Genomic DNA, 14,542 nt, shown 5'->3' on the forward strand with positions numbered 1-14,542 from the left:
AGATGCACAAACCCACTTTCAAGATGGTGCACTGTGATATCTTCGGGGCCTGGGGGAAAATGTGAAGGGCAGCACTCTTGAAGCTTTCTGCAACCTCTCATCTTTGGGCCCCAAACTGCACCTGCCACTTTGATTATGCTGGGAGAGAGAAGGATCACTCCAGGGAGAGCTGCCCAACACTCCTGACATACTGCCAAGGGGAGCAGTACATCCTGCGTGGACCTCACCAGAATGTGGCTGACTTACACAAGAGAATCCAGCTGCAAGCTAAAACCAGGACAAGAGGTTCCAGCACAAGATCCCTTTCCCACTATGAGATAATTTTAAATAAAACGTGATTTCTAAGGCAAAGCTCAGAGAAACAGAATGGGTGTACGAGAAAATCAGAGCAACTGCACAGAGTGTTCTCTTTGTTGTACAAGCATAAATACTGTAATTAGTGTTCCCCATATCCTGGTTTCTCTTTTTGACAGATCCCACACTGGCATCACCACACTGTTCTAGCACTGTTGCTTTTTCTTCTCCTTTTTACCCTGCTACTTGTTACAAAATTGACTATGACATTTCCAAAATTCTGCTCAAGGGCTCTCTTGGGGGATCTAAGTGGCAAAAACGAGACTCTGTCACTAGCATGACAGGATAGGAACAAGATCATAAAGGCAAGAACAGGAAGCACAGAAGAAAAACAAGCCAGTGTATATTATTTCTTAGCAGAAAACAAGAGGGAAAAAGTGACAGAAGACATTAATATTTCAGCCTAGAATTTGTTTTTGCAGTTTGAATTTAGCTCAGATGATGAGAGAAGACCAGAGGCCATGGAATTTGCATGCTTTGTTTTGTCACAGAGGCACACTTAGCAGGAGCTGGCCTGCTCACATATGCCTGGACTTTCCTGGCCTTCTCTCCTGCTCTGTCCACAGCTGAAAAGAGATTTCACCTCCCTGATGGGCAAGGAAGCAGGAAGAGGAAGATTTAGTGGTGCATGTAAGCACAAAGAGGACAAGCTGGGAGGTTTGGAAACAACCATCAGGCCCTTCTTTGCCAAGAATAAAGGAGATAAGAATGTTCAGCGCCATCTTTTAAACACAAAAACTCTTGTGTATAGATATCTGGTTTTGGAAGAAAATCTTAAAAGCAAAAGTCTCCATTTTGGGGTACCAAACTCTGCCTGCAAGCCTGACAGGGCACTCCCTTACCGTTTCAGTATTTCTGTGAAGAGCAGGAGCCCTTGTTTGTGCAACTCCACATTGTTCAGCAGCAGGACACCTTGGAGACTCCTCACCAGAGATTCAATGCCTGTACATGTTCAAAAGAAGTCACAGAGAGGCTTTTAACATTCCAGATTCCAGAATGGAAGCAAAATTAATTTTTAAAAGAAAGAAAGATTTGAACAATTGTTCTTCTGAGCTACTGACAGAAACAACTGTCCAAAACTGTTGAGTGTCCACTCAGCTCCCTCATAACATGCCTCAACCTTCACTGCTGGAGATAAGTCTTAAAGAACAGAAGGACTTTAACAATTCTTCCTAAATCTACTCTTGGCATACCCACAGAAAGACTTAATAGTAACTCAGAGAGTGTCAATCATGATAACTGGTTATTATAATGAATTAGTGCTCATCAGAAACTCATTACGGCAATGACACTATAAATTCAAGCTATGTTGGACATCACAAACATGTCTGATAGGTACTTATTTTCAGTCCTTTATCCATCCTGACTGGAAACTGTGATTGTGTGTAAAGTGCTGGAATTCAGCTAGAGGCACAAGAATTACTGCAGTCACTCTGCCAGAAAGGTTGATGACTCACCATAGACAGTGTGACACTTGGAGAAGAAAAGGCGCTCTTCAGTCAGGAGGAGCAGGCAGCAGTACACTGACCAGATGAGGATTTCACTTTTGCACAAGAGACACTCAAAGAGGAACTCTGCAAACACACACACAAACAAGGTCACCCTGGTAAGGAGCAGGCTGCTCACAACATGGCACAGCTGCTCCTAGAACAGAGCAGAGGAAGGAGGAGGAAATGAGGAAACACAGCAACAGCCACAGGGAGAACGGCTGTACCATGAAATGGCAGGAATGGAGAACACAGTAGATGCTCAGGGGTATGCTAGTCTTCAAAAAGAGGTGACTGGAGAGCAGAGACCCATGGGCAGGCATCTTCCCAGCAAAAACTCAGTGAGAATGAGCTGAATTGTGGATCTAGCCTTTGGCACAAATGAAAAGCCACAGAGCAAGCTTTATCACAGATGCAGTGACCTTTTTTTCCTCATGACTTTTACATCTCCCAAAGAATTTATATCATGAAAGTATTTCTGTCTTTTAGGATTACAGAGAAATAATAAACCACCTCCCATAGCAGCATTCTAAAACTAAATCCTAGATTAAAATCTGAGCAAACTTACATATTTAGTGGAATGAGATGGAACCCAGTTTGCCTAAACTTGTATCTAAGGTCCTGCAAGAAGGACCTTGACCTTAAGTACTTGGTCAAATTTTCTCAGTGGAAACTCCATTCTGCCTGGTGACACCTGCTTCTAAACTTTCAGCTGAAAACATACTTTCCCCTTCTACTCCTAAAATCACCTGGTATAAAATGGCCACCACATTATGGCACCAGTGGATTTCATGGAGCCAGCCTGATTCCTAAACCAAACAGCCAGGAGCAGCTTTGATGCTGGGGAATGAACAATAAGATGCTACTGCATTTGTTTACCTGGAACATCTGCATGGATAAAAGCAGGAGCATATCTGCTAGGAGAGTGAACCAGCACTGCAGCCATACAGTGAGAACTCGCTGCCTGTAACATCTCATCTCTGGTCAACAAGAGCTGTTGGGAAGCAAAAGGCAAAAGGAGAAAGGAAGTCAGTTATGCAGCTGTCAGTAGGAAACAGTTTGTTCTACTTTTTAAAATTTAAAACATAAATTAAAGTCTCTCTTTCAGCATTTATTTCACAGATTAAACCTGCTAAGGTAAGATAAAACACTGAACTAAATAGACTCAAAAAAGCACATGAGAACTACAACAGAGTAGATCATGAGTAAGAATAGCTCTGCCCCCAGGCTTAGTCATGCTGGTGCTGCATGTGCTGTATCAGACCTCAAGTGTAAATGAGTAAGATCAGCTAAGGCCAGGAGTAAAATTTTCCCCATTCCAGGATGCAGGAATGAACAAGAAGGTGATAAACAGAGGTATCCCCATTTCTCAGTGCAGCCTCTATTGCTGCTGTTGGTAACAGAACACTCTGCTTTTTTATGTGTACAATGCCTTAGATAAAGGTTCATTACAGGCCAGCAAATTATTTATGGGTACCAACAATTCACTACTACTTCAGCAATCACCTTTTTGAGAACAAGTGGCAGTGGATTTTCCCCTTCTAAAAAGTCAGGGTTCTCAGTCTCCGCCTCTGTCTTTGCATTATTCATAAGAATAGATACAAAATGGTCAGATTTCAGCAGCTCCTTTAGCAAACCTGCAAAAGGAAGAGCAAGAATGAGCACCATACTGAGCAGCACAGTGAGGATTATATTAACACACAAGTATTTACAGACTAAGACTTGTTGCCAACTTCCTCCCCTCTACCGGAGGGCCTCACCTCCAATTTAGGGAGCTTCTTCTCACTGTGTCCCCAGATACTGCCATGACCCTCACGTCTTGCAACCCCTTGTTGCTGATATTTTTGCTGGTCTGATCTGCTCTCTGTTCCTTCTCAGAGTCACATATGTACAGGGGTGCAACCCAGGAGCTCCCTACTTGTATTATCTTCTGTTAGTAACCACACCTTCAACTGTTTCTTGGGAGAGCTCTTGACCTGCATTCTTCTCCAAGTAGTCAGTTACCCCCAATGACAAGACATTTTCCCTAGAACACTTCCCAGAGAACAGCATTTATCTTCCCCTTTTATTTCCACAGGCTCTTACAGAAACAGCTGTGTTCAGCTAAAGGATACCCACACTCCAAAAACAGTATAGAACACTGCTACAGGTAATGATCAGTACACATCAGTACAAATTCACAGGGGCATCATCTGAGCTACAGAATTCTACTTTCAAAGGAATCATAATCTATTTCTAGTAGTTGAGTAGATAAGCTGAGGAGCAATCCAGTTTCTGCTTGCCTCCTTCTAGAAAAATTAATTCCCTGGATGGTTTACAAACAAGCAATGTCAGAAAGGCTGAAATTGTGCTCCCCAGCAACAGCTGAAACATGCAGTTGGAAGGATAACTGCAAGAAAGTGCCACTTCCACATTAGCTCTATATCTAATTAACATGATGCCCCACATCTAAAGACTGTATTTTTTACATCCCACTCCATCCCACTGCTCTACAAAAGCCACCTGCCCATGCACAGCATTTGCATTCAGACATTTTGAGGGATGATGAGGCCAGAGCACAAGCTCTGAAGAGACTGAAAATTAGTGCTGGGCAAATGTGAGGCATCAGGGAACACAGGGGCCTGGGGGTGCTCATCAGCAGGTCTGGGCCACTTCACTGGAGTAACAGAAAGGACTGATGGCTTTGGACAAGCAGCATAAAGATCCTCTATGGAACAACCCACATTACAGCATCTAAATCAGCCAAGGATTTCCTCCTCATTCTAAGTCTTCCCTTGCACCTTGCAGTTTCTCTCAGCAATGCCTTACCCAAGCAATTAACCTGCAGCTCCTTTGTCTGTGCACACCCCAGAGTATTCAAGAAGACACCACACAGCCTTTCCTCAAAGTGTCCTGAGAGCCGTTCTGTGCCAACAGGAGAGGAGTACAGCTTGCCATACAAGTAGCAGACAGCAGCTTTTATACCTTCATTTGGGTATGTCAAGCCCATCAGCAGATGATCCACTAAATTATCTAGTATGAGGAACAGGAACAGCAAACATTCACTGACATTTTAAAAGCACCAACCAATTTCCCTTGAAAACTTGCAAAAGCCTACTGGCCAGACTGGTGTATGCAGGTTAATGAATGCCACAACCAGCTGATGTGCTCAGCACCATCTGTCCCTCTGAGCAGAGGTGCAGTAATGAACAGCTAGCAAAGATCCACCATCCCAGCTCCCTCCACAAACAGTTCAGCTTGCTCATCAGACCCCCAAGCACTGGATCAAGATTAAAAAAAACCCTAAATGTATGTTCCCTGTGAGGCAGACCCAAAACCCCAGTTTGCAGAGGCTGCTTTTGCCTGGCTGAAAGCATGATAGCAAGCTGCTATGAAGGTTCTGACCTGTATCCCAGGAGGCCTGAATGCCTCTCTGCCTTCTGGACAGGCTTCTTGGTGACGTTCATGAACTCATCTTGGGGACAGGGGAGTGCATGCATGGGTGAGTACTAGGGCTGTGAATACCACCCTTGGTGGGACATAACATACTACTCACTGTGCTTTACCACCAGTATTTCAGCAAAGCCTGGAATGGCATCTGCCAGCTTGCCCAAGAGAGAAAATGTGGGCAGGCTGCTTCTCATGGTAGCTGCTTTGCACAGCTGCAGAGGAGACAGAGAAGGAAAACGTTTCACTGATGAGGACACAGTCCAAAGGCAGAAATGCACCCAAACCAGGACGTTCTCAGTGATGCATAATATTGTAGAACAGGATCTTTTCCAAAGATGGGCCCTCTTCACCACTTGGGATAAAACACAGAAAATCCCAAATACCACACTAAGTCTCCAAAATGTCTTTAAATGAATTCAAGGAATTGCTTGCTTGTTGTTCCTTTTCCTCCTTCCCCCCTCCACCTCTTACACAAGCAGATTCATAGAAAATCCTAAATACCACACTGTCTCTAAAATGTCTTTAAATGAATTCAAGGAATTGCTTTTCCTCTTTCCCCCCTCCACCTCTTACACAAGCAGATTCATATCTCACCACTTTTGCTACTTCCCTTTTTTTGTATCCCAGGAGACCATCACAAACTTAGGAACAAAGAGTGAGAGCCCATAGCACAGGTTGGGAAAGCTCCTCATATAACTGAACAGTGAAGTAGGAAAAGAAGTATCTGAGGAAACCACACAGCTTCATAAGAGTATCATGAAGCCCTATGGCTGCAAGGCATCATGAGAACAATATAAAAACTCCATGGCAGACAGTAACACTGCCAATGTCACAGCTGGGGAATTGGCATTAGGACAGCCTAGGTCAGATGGGAGGGGGTTTTGAGCAAGTTGGTCTAGTGAAAGGTGTCCCTGCCCGTGCCAGGAGGGTTGGAATTAAATGATTTTTAAGGTTCCTTCCAACCCAAACCATTCTATGATTCTGTGGTCCCACTGCTACATCCCAGTCTTGCAGGGCCACTCATTCCTCAACCTCTGAAAGACTGGAAGGAAAGGGAAGAGAACTCATGTTCACTGACCTCCTTCTGACTTTCATCCAAAATGCAGTATAAGTACTGTTCTGACTTCAGCTCCACAACAAGCCTCACCAGAACTAGGCAGAAAAAACAGGATCAGTAATACACACACAAGAGCACTCACAATCCATCTTCCATGGGGCTTTAGCAGAGCAGTGAGCAAAGAGCTTAGAAATGAAATGAGCACAGATGTGCTGAGAGAGCAGGGTTACAGCAGCATTCCCAGCACTATTACTTCTGATAGCCCAGCTCAAGCTCTCTGAGGCATCATTCCAGCAGTCCTGCTTCAGCTGCACTACAAAACATGCATGGAAATGAGCTGCAGGCAACAAACTGAGCCTCAGGACAGCAAGTAAACACAAGGAATCAGGAAAGGAAGGGGGAAAAAAACCTAGCTTAAAAGCTTAAAAAATTATGGTAATTGAATAGACCAGGCTTCCTACTGTGTGAAAACTGGCCTTTAAAAATGTATCCTTCCAGAGAAAACATCAGAACTGAAACTGCTGAGGATCCTTAGATTCACACTCAGAGCTCCTCCTACAGCTGCTACTGTCCCTAATGTAAGTGAAGTCTGTCAGCCATTCCTCCCCACTGCAGATTTCCCACACACCTTACCAGAAAGCAAGGTGCCAGTCACCAGAGTGTTGCTGGTCACCTCCTCAGCCCTCAGCAAGTGCTGTTATTATTGAAAGAACTCTGCCAGCTCTGTACTAATAAGAGGAATCAGCAAGAAATTATGTTTTCCAGGCAGTGGCAGCACATCACCTGGGGTTTCCCTAACCAAACCACAAGAGAGTTGCCTGATGCTGGCAGGCTGCCTGTGCCTCCACACATATACCAACAGGCCAGTTGCAGCAAGCAAAGTTCCTCCTCCAGTACTTCTAGAACTGGCACCTGAATGTTCAGCCAATAAAATTTTGGCAAGAGCCCCATTACTGAGACACTGCACACATTTCTACACAGGGTTTGGTAAGGCTGTCTTGGATGTAGCTTGCTGTCATGGCATGACTCATTTGGAAAACCTACACTTTTGACTGGTATCCTAGGAAAGCATTCTAAAAAGAAATACCAGAGACTTTTGGGCTCACCATTTCTTGGTATATCCAAGGCAATGCTAGAGCTGCTTCAGCTGCAGAGATACACATCTCAGCAGAAGCATGTATGAGACAGGTGATTTACAGATGGTTTAATAGCCCTTTCTTGCCCCAAACTCTCAGAAATTTTATACACTTTCAAGACTTAGGCAACACTAATTTAAAATTGCTCTGTTAGAGAGCATCCATCTCTCAACAGACTGGTAACATACAGAAGGACTTCTCCACTTTTCAACCCCATTTCAAGCAAGTGTCTGGAAACAAAAATCCCTCTGGAAGAAGTTTGTAATAGTTCTTTCATGGCTGGTCATGAAATGCATCATTGCACTGCTGGTATCTCTAGACTCAGCAGAGGTGCCCAGGGTTAACTGGACTGCAGAGATTCCTTTGTCAGCCCTGCAGACATTTCCTTCAGTTTTCAAATAAGGGACTGCTCACAAAGAGGAATCTACAGCCTGTACAGAAAGCAGCAGATCCCACAGACTTCCATTTGCTTTGACAATTTGGTCAGGTCCAATTATGCCAAAGTTGAGGCACTGTTACCCATCTGGTATTAAACTCATGACACGCACAGAACCTGTGAGAGAAATGCTAAATATTTTTTAAAAATGCATGCACTCCCCTGCCCCCCAATATTGGAGCAAGCCACTCATTTTTGTTGCATGGATATTGATGGTCTTCCCCACTGAAGCTGTGTCACAGCTGAGCATGTCACTATAGGTGTCACACCAGACAGATTGTCCCCTTCACAAACTGCCAGTGACCGAGATGTGGCATTTGTCTCTCACCTTCAACTAACAGGTTCAGGGCACTGCTGTCTTCCACAGAATGCAACATCCCTACAAGACAAACCACAACAGGTCATGGAACTCATTCCTGCTTCTGATCACCAGTGCTGCAATTCCTTCTTGCTAAAAGGAGCTGATTTTTTTTTCAGAACTGTTGTGTTTTCCCGCTTCACCTAACACCAGCCTGATTCTGTCAGACAAGGGTGGATACTCTCCAGGAGTATGGCAAAAGGTGTCTCCATGAGCAGAACACAGGCACATGAGACACTCAGTTCTCTTGCAAATTTTTTGTGTGCTTTATAGTTGAAGTCAATGGCTCCACCTATGCCAGGGAATATGGAACTGCTGCCACCACCACATCTCACTGTGTGTATCCAGTATTACACATCTGAAACAACACCCCAGAATGACAGAAGTGGGTTTTGTGCTTTGTGTCCTCCATTCCTACCAGTTACTATGAACAGTCTTCTCCCTCCTCAGTACTGAAAACCCTGAAACCAAACCTGAACACCAGGTTTAAATCATCCAGAAACTATTCCAACATTAAACTCAACCTGAAGGCATCACTTCACAAGTTAATTTTACAATGAGAGCATAAGGCTGGACATGTCAAAATAAACCACTGTCTCACTCTACTACAGCCCAGCAGACAAGAAACTCCACCTCCCAGCCCCTTCCAACCTACAGCATCAGGGATATGGTTCAGACCCCACTTCTGCCACACTAAATCACTTGTTTCAATACATCCAGTCTAACTACCTCCCCTCTGGAGGCTCCATGATGTCTCAGAATTTTGACCAACTAAAGCAAAGTTATAACAGGTGAAGAAATTACTTATTTTACGCCTCATCTGCCCAATCCTTAGTAATTCTTTAGAAAATATTTGTATACAGCATTATTGAACATTACAGTATTAGCTGCATTAAATTCAGGCTTATCTGAAACACACCACCTCATACATAACACTCCACCTCTCTTCACTCTCTTTCTTCTGCCTGTGCTTATTCCAATATTCTTCTGCCTGTGCTTATTCCCTCCAAATGTATTTTTCTGAATTCACTATTAATACTTCCTTCACAGCACTGCTCAAACTTCTGGGGAGGTCCCCCTTACACTCTTGCACCAAATGATCCTGGGGTTTAATTGGCCACAATCACCAATTTTTCCACTACTCTGAAGGATTATGTGTGCACACACTATTAAAAAAATGGTGCAATTAAAAGAATAAAAACTGCATAAAGTTCTGTTTCTAATAAAGCTGCTTTCAAAATGTGCCCAACACAATTTATGGACAATCAACTGTTTGAACAATTCAGTGTGTCAAGGCAGGGATAGGGTCTTGTAGGGTCTTGTTCTTTTCCCCAAAGAACAAGAATTATCTGTGATGTGCAAATGCGATGGTGGAATTGAACGAATCCGGTATATCTGCTCTTGGAAGGCACTCTTATTTCTACCCTCCACCTTTCCCTTCCTGCCTTGCTGTTTCTTCATTTAGACCATTATTTCTTCTCCATCAAGATTTTAGATGTTTCAAAGACATTTCCCTGCTATGCAAACAGAAACCATTAAGAGAAGTTCAAGATCACAGAGACTTACTGGAAAGACACTTTCTGACATCCTGCTGAACACTATTTTGCTGAGGCTGACTCACCAGAAAGCAGCAGGTTTTAGTTGTACAGCAACAAAGATTTCTACAAATGTAAAGTGATGGTGTAAAAAATTCCTACTACATAGATCTGTGGTTTGCACATTTGATATTAAATCCTGCAACACCTTTTTAGGCTCACAGTTTGACTTCTGTATGAATCTTCATATAACTCCAGAGGCATGAGACCAGAATGGAGAATATTCAGGGAAGAGCAAAATGCCAGGCACTCCCTATTCTCCAGAAGGACTTTACAGATACGTCAAGATACTTTGAAAAATCACAAAAGCTTTATGAACACGCCAATCCTGCACCATGGGGAATGAGAAAATTAATTAACCTATTCTAAATCAGTGACAGGCAGTTTTCTGCAGGGAGTAATTACACAACAGAACGGTGAAGTTTGGAGGCAGGCACCTCAATGTTCATTTACTTTTTTTTTTTGGCTTCCAATGTGGGGAACTTCCCATGTATTCAACAAAAGGCAGCTGCCTCCTCCCTGCTGCTGCAGCAGGCCTCAGCAGAGCTCTTACCAAAGAGAGTTCCTATCAAATGCATGCACACCCTCTCGTCTGGCGCCAGCAGCTGGACGAGCGGCAGCGCCTGCCAGGCCAGGGCATCCTGCAGCCGGGACAGGACGTGCTTCTTGCGCACCAGCTGCGGACCAAACACAGCAGCCGTCAGGCCCCGCGCCCGAGCCCCGCGCTGCTCCCACCGCCCTGAGGGGAAAAGGCCACCGGGGCCCGGTGCGAGGGGACAGGGCTGGCCAAGGGCCACACCGGCCGGGCCCGGCCCGAACTGAGCGCCGGCAGCCCGGCCGGGGGGCGGGAAGGGGCGCGCTGAGGGGGCGCGGCGCCGCCCCGGGGCCGCCGCGGGGCCGCCTCCCTTCCGGCGGCCGCAGCAGCGCTCCCGCCTCTTCCCTCACAGCGCGCTCGGGCCCACAGCAGCCACCGCGCCGCGGCCATGGTGAGTGGCGTCGGGCCCGACCTCTTCTTCCTCCTCCTTCTTCTCCTCTTCCTCCTCATCCTGTTCTTCCTTCTCCTCTTCTACTCCTCTTCCTCCTGCCTACTCCTGCCAGCCTGGGGCAGAGGGAGGCCGCTCTCCGGCCGCGCGGCGGGCAGCACGTGGAGGCCGTGCGGGCGGGAGCGCGGCCGGCTGCGGGCAGGAGCCCCGGGGGGCTGGCGGTCCTGGGGACACCCGCTAAGGGGGGCTCTGTGTCTGGGCACTCTGTGTCTGGGGTCACCCCGGCCGTGCTGGGAGCCGGAGAGGCCGCGGTTCTGCCAGAGCCAGTCGCCAACAGCGCGTGTGACCTCGCTGCTGGGCCACCCCGCTGCCCGCGTTAACGTTTAGGAGCTGTTTGTGGTTTGCAGAAATAACCCTGATGCGTGCTCTTCTGGTGGTTTATTTAAAATTTTTGTTAGTCTGTTAATTGGCTCTATTAAGGTGCACTGAAGTGTTTCATTTTGTGTAGTCTTTGTGGTATAAAACGCCTGAAGACTGCCCCATGAGTGAACTGCTACTGGTTTGTAGGGTGTAGATTGTGAGTAAATACACTATTTACTTTGATGTAAAGCATATCCTTCTTACTTTTTCCCTCTACTTTGATACAAGAATCCTTACTCTTTTAGGAGCAAAATGCAATGGTATTTCTTCTATATGGGCAGAGCAGATTAGCCACGACTTCAGAAGTCAGTATATGTGGTGGACATGATGTCTGTGCAGTGCTGATCGGACCAAAGCCTCCTTTGCTCCTATTGTAATATTCTTTACTTTTTCCTTTAGAGTGAGGCAGAAGTGAATCCCAAAGCTTACCCGCTGGCTGATGCACAGCTCACCAAAACGCTGCTGGATCTCGTGCAGCAGTCCTGCAACTATAAGCAGCTACGCAAGGGAGCCAATGAAGGTGAGACTTGCATGTTGAAAAATGTGCTACAAGTCACAACAAGGATTTTGTGAGATGCTGGGGGTAGAGATTGTCTTTTCTCTGTAGCTGTGAATCAGTCATTTTATATAGATTTGGTTATTGCAGGTGTGCATCTCCTTTCTCCTCTCTCAAGCCTGCTTTAACAAGAGTCAGGGATAGAACTAAGCTGTAATCTTTTTGAGTTTTATAGGCAGTTCTGGTAGATTCCCAGACTGTATTCTTGGTGAATGGTTTGTAATCATGCATGCTTCAGTGGTGTGGCACTGGGGTTACCAGATGCTTAACCAGTTCAGAACCATAAGAGATTTGGGTTTGAAGGTGTCTCTAGTGCAACCTGCTCACAACCCCCCTTCACAGTTGCCTGGGGCTTCACCTAGTCAAACTTATAAAAAACCCCACAATTCCTAAGGATAGAAACTCAGCAATCTCTTAGAACCCATATTCCATGCACTAGATCTTCTTCCCACTGAAGCCACTTCCAGCATCTCCTGAAGTTGTTTTACATTAGATGTGCTTTCCAGGAACACCTAGACTGACTCCAGTTTCTTTTACAGCCACCAAAACACTGAACAGAGGCATAGCAGAGTTCATTGTGATGGCAGCAGATGCAGAGCCCTTGGAGATCATCCTGCACCTCCCTCTTCTCTGCGAGGACAAGAACGTGCCCTACGTGTTTGTGCGCTCCAAGCAGGCCCTGGGCCGGGCGTGCGGCGTTTCCCGGCCCGTCATCGCCTGCTCCATCACCATCAAGGAGGGATCACAGCTAAAGCCTCAGATCCAGTCTGTACAGCAAGCCATAGAGAGACTGTTGGTCTAAGTGCCCAGGAGTGTGTGTGTGTGAAATAGAAAAGTGCAAATTAGGGGAAGTTAATGTTTCGCTTCAGTTGAGATTATAGTTTTGATACCAATGTTTCATTTCAAAATGCCATATTTTTGTTTAATAATGGCTTAATTCTTAGTGTTTCCACCTTCTATTCCCCCACTTTTCTATTATTCCACTTCAACATTTTCATTCTCATTGTATTACTTCTTGAAAAGTGACTGTACAACTGTGTTTCCTGTTTTATGTTTAAAAGAAGGACAGACAAAAAAAGTCCCCCCCTTGTCTTCCTGTCTGCCTGCTCAGGGCTTTTTTAACCCACCCATCAGCTTTCTCTGTGGTGCAGTATTTCTGCTAAGCTTGAGCCTCCAGCAGGTGTGAGTTACTCTGTGCTTCTGAACGGTTTAGGCTGAGGAAAAGGCTCCCTGTGTTCAGGCTGCTGGAGTCTGTAAGTGATGGAGCAGCACAGGCAGGTATAAGGCAGGCAGCAGCTACTGTGTAGCAGCAGATGGAGCCAAGATCAACACGGCCCTTACTCTTGAAACCAGACAAGAGACTTCTGTAAGAAATGCACAGCAAGCAGAAATCTTATGGCAGTACACAAGGGGAACTCTCTTGATTATTTTTAAATACTGACTTTTTAAGTAAAAATAAAAATGCTGTAAGGCTGAATAGAACTGTGATTCCCTTGGTGAAGTATTTACAACTAACTGGAGTGTTTCTGCTTGTAAAGCTAAACTGCTCACAGGTTGCCTAAAGGCTGTTGCAGTGCAGTAATTTATTCTCCTTCAGTTTCTTTTGTATGGACTGTTACCACTGAGGTTGGGCTCCCTAGAGAAGTTAAGTACAAAATACATGGCAGAGAGCAGCCTGTTGTGGCTGATTGAGTACCCTACACCTGGCTGTTAGTTATAAAAAGTGCCATGCTTTTTAGCTACTGCACTCTAGTCACCTGACAGAAGATGAACCCTTTTAAGTCATGGCCAAGGAAACAGAGAACAAGTAGTTTTTCAGATAAATTAATATATGAATGCTGAATCATCTCATGTCCTGGAAAAGCAGCATGGAGCACCAACAGCAGTCTGGATTAGTGGTGTTTTTATAGATCTAGTTTTAGTTAAATACATATTGTATAATAAATGCACTTCTGCTCTGTTCAGAAAAGTTTAAACCCCTGTGTTGGAATATCATCCTGTTTTCTATTGCAGGATGCCAAAGCAAAATAGTGTGGAAACTTCATTAGGTGCAATAGTAGAAAGGAAAATACATTTTTCTGTAATGTTTCCACAGAGGCACTAACTTCTTACCTCTCATAAGTACTTCCCAAGCAGATGAAGTGAGCTCATGAAACACTGAAGACATTATGTTGGTATATTTTTGTAAGTGGCTGATACCAGTAATCCTTGCTGAGATGAACTTGATCCAAATACTTCAGAATCCTTTTATTTGTATGAGGTTTAGAAGGGCTCCTGTTCCCTTCTACTGATGCTGACTGTTGAGCTGTTTAGAACTACAGCTTTGCCAAGGATTTGCCCTATTTATACCAAGACAGATGATGTAAGAGAGCACACAAGGAGCAGAAATAAAGGATACTTGAGCAAGCAAAACTGTCTTTTTCTGCTCTGAAGCATCCCACCACCTTCCCTTTTAAATTTCTGCTTAATGTGATAGCCTGCTATTAAAGAGAACAAAAAAAAAAAAGCCAGGAGGCAGATCTAATAACCTAGAGCAAACATGCCACAATCATCCAAAGCCTGGCACATAGTGTGCCTGAGGGTCAGCAAGCCAAGAGAGATGTTAAGAAGGGTATTTGCAGAATTCAATCCACAGAACTACAGACAGGACAGTCTCACTGTTCCACTCTTCAAGCCTTGCTAAAACAAGCATTTACGGTAACTTCATTGCCCAAGGGCAAAATAAATTGAG

The 14,542-nt window shown here is 45.0% G+C and overlaps 2 protein-coding genes across 2 annotated transcripts in view; one reads left to right on the forward strand and one right to left on the reverse strand.

The window, feature by feature from the left end:
* The window catches only part of MEI1 (meiotic double-stranded break formation protein 1), a 38,531-nt gene extending 27,795 nt beyond the window's left edge, over nt 1–10,736 (reverse strand). The window contains exons 1-9 of the mRNA XM_039725240.1: nt 10,406–10,736; nt 8,228–8,278; nt 6,349–6,422; nt 5,377–5,482; nt 4,650–4,853; nt 3,348–3,478; nt 2,721–2,835; nt 1,812–1,928; nt 1,197–1,296 (exon numbers count right to left, since the gene is read on the reverse strand). Coding sequence (XP_039581174.1) covers nt 1,197–1,296; nt 1,812–1,928; nt 2,721–2,835; nt 3,348–3,478; nt 4,650–4,853; nt 5,377–5,482; nt 6,349–6,422; nt 8,228–8,278; nt 10,406–10,430 — 923 coding nt within the window. The 5' untranslated portion in view covers nt 10,431–10,736. The remainder of the gene's footprint in view (nt 1–1,196; nt 1,297–1,811; nt 1,929–2,720; nt 2,836–3,347; nt 3,479–4,649; nt 4,854–5,376; nt 5,483–6,348; nt 6,423–8,227; nt 8,279–10,405) is intronic.
* On the forward strand, nt 10,728–14,317 carry SNU13 (small nuclear ribonucleoprotein 13). Its single transcript, XM_039725239.1, has 3 exons — nt 10,728–10,838; nt 11,655–11,775; nt 12,351–14,317. Exons 1-3 carry the CDS (start codon nt 10,836–10,838, stop codon nt 12,611–12,613), a joined length of 387 nt encoding a protein of 128 aa, XP_039581173.1. The 5' UTR covers nt 10,728–10,835; the 3' UTR covers nt 12,614–14,317.
* Nucleotides 14,318–14,542: the final 225 nt, after the last annotated feature.

The sequence above is a fragment of the Passer montanus genome, unplaced genomic scaffold, assembly GCF_014805655.1.
Source record: "Passer montanus isolate IOZ18808 unplaced genomic scaffold, ASM1480565v1 scaffold55, whole genome shotgun sequence".
Classification (NCBI taxonomy): Eukaryota; Metazoa; Chordata; class Aves; order Passeriformes; family Passeridae; genus Passer; species Passer montanus.

What these genes read in the sequence shown, in the direction of transcription:
- SNU13 (XM_039725239.1), top strand. An exon ending in ACGCAAGGGAGCCAATGAAG is followed by an intron (nt 11,776 to 12,350) that starts GTGAGACTTGCA and finishes TTTCTTTTACAG; the next exon opens with CCACCAAAACACTGAACAGA.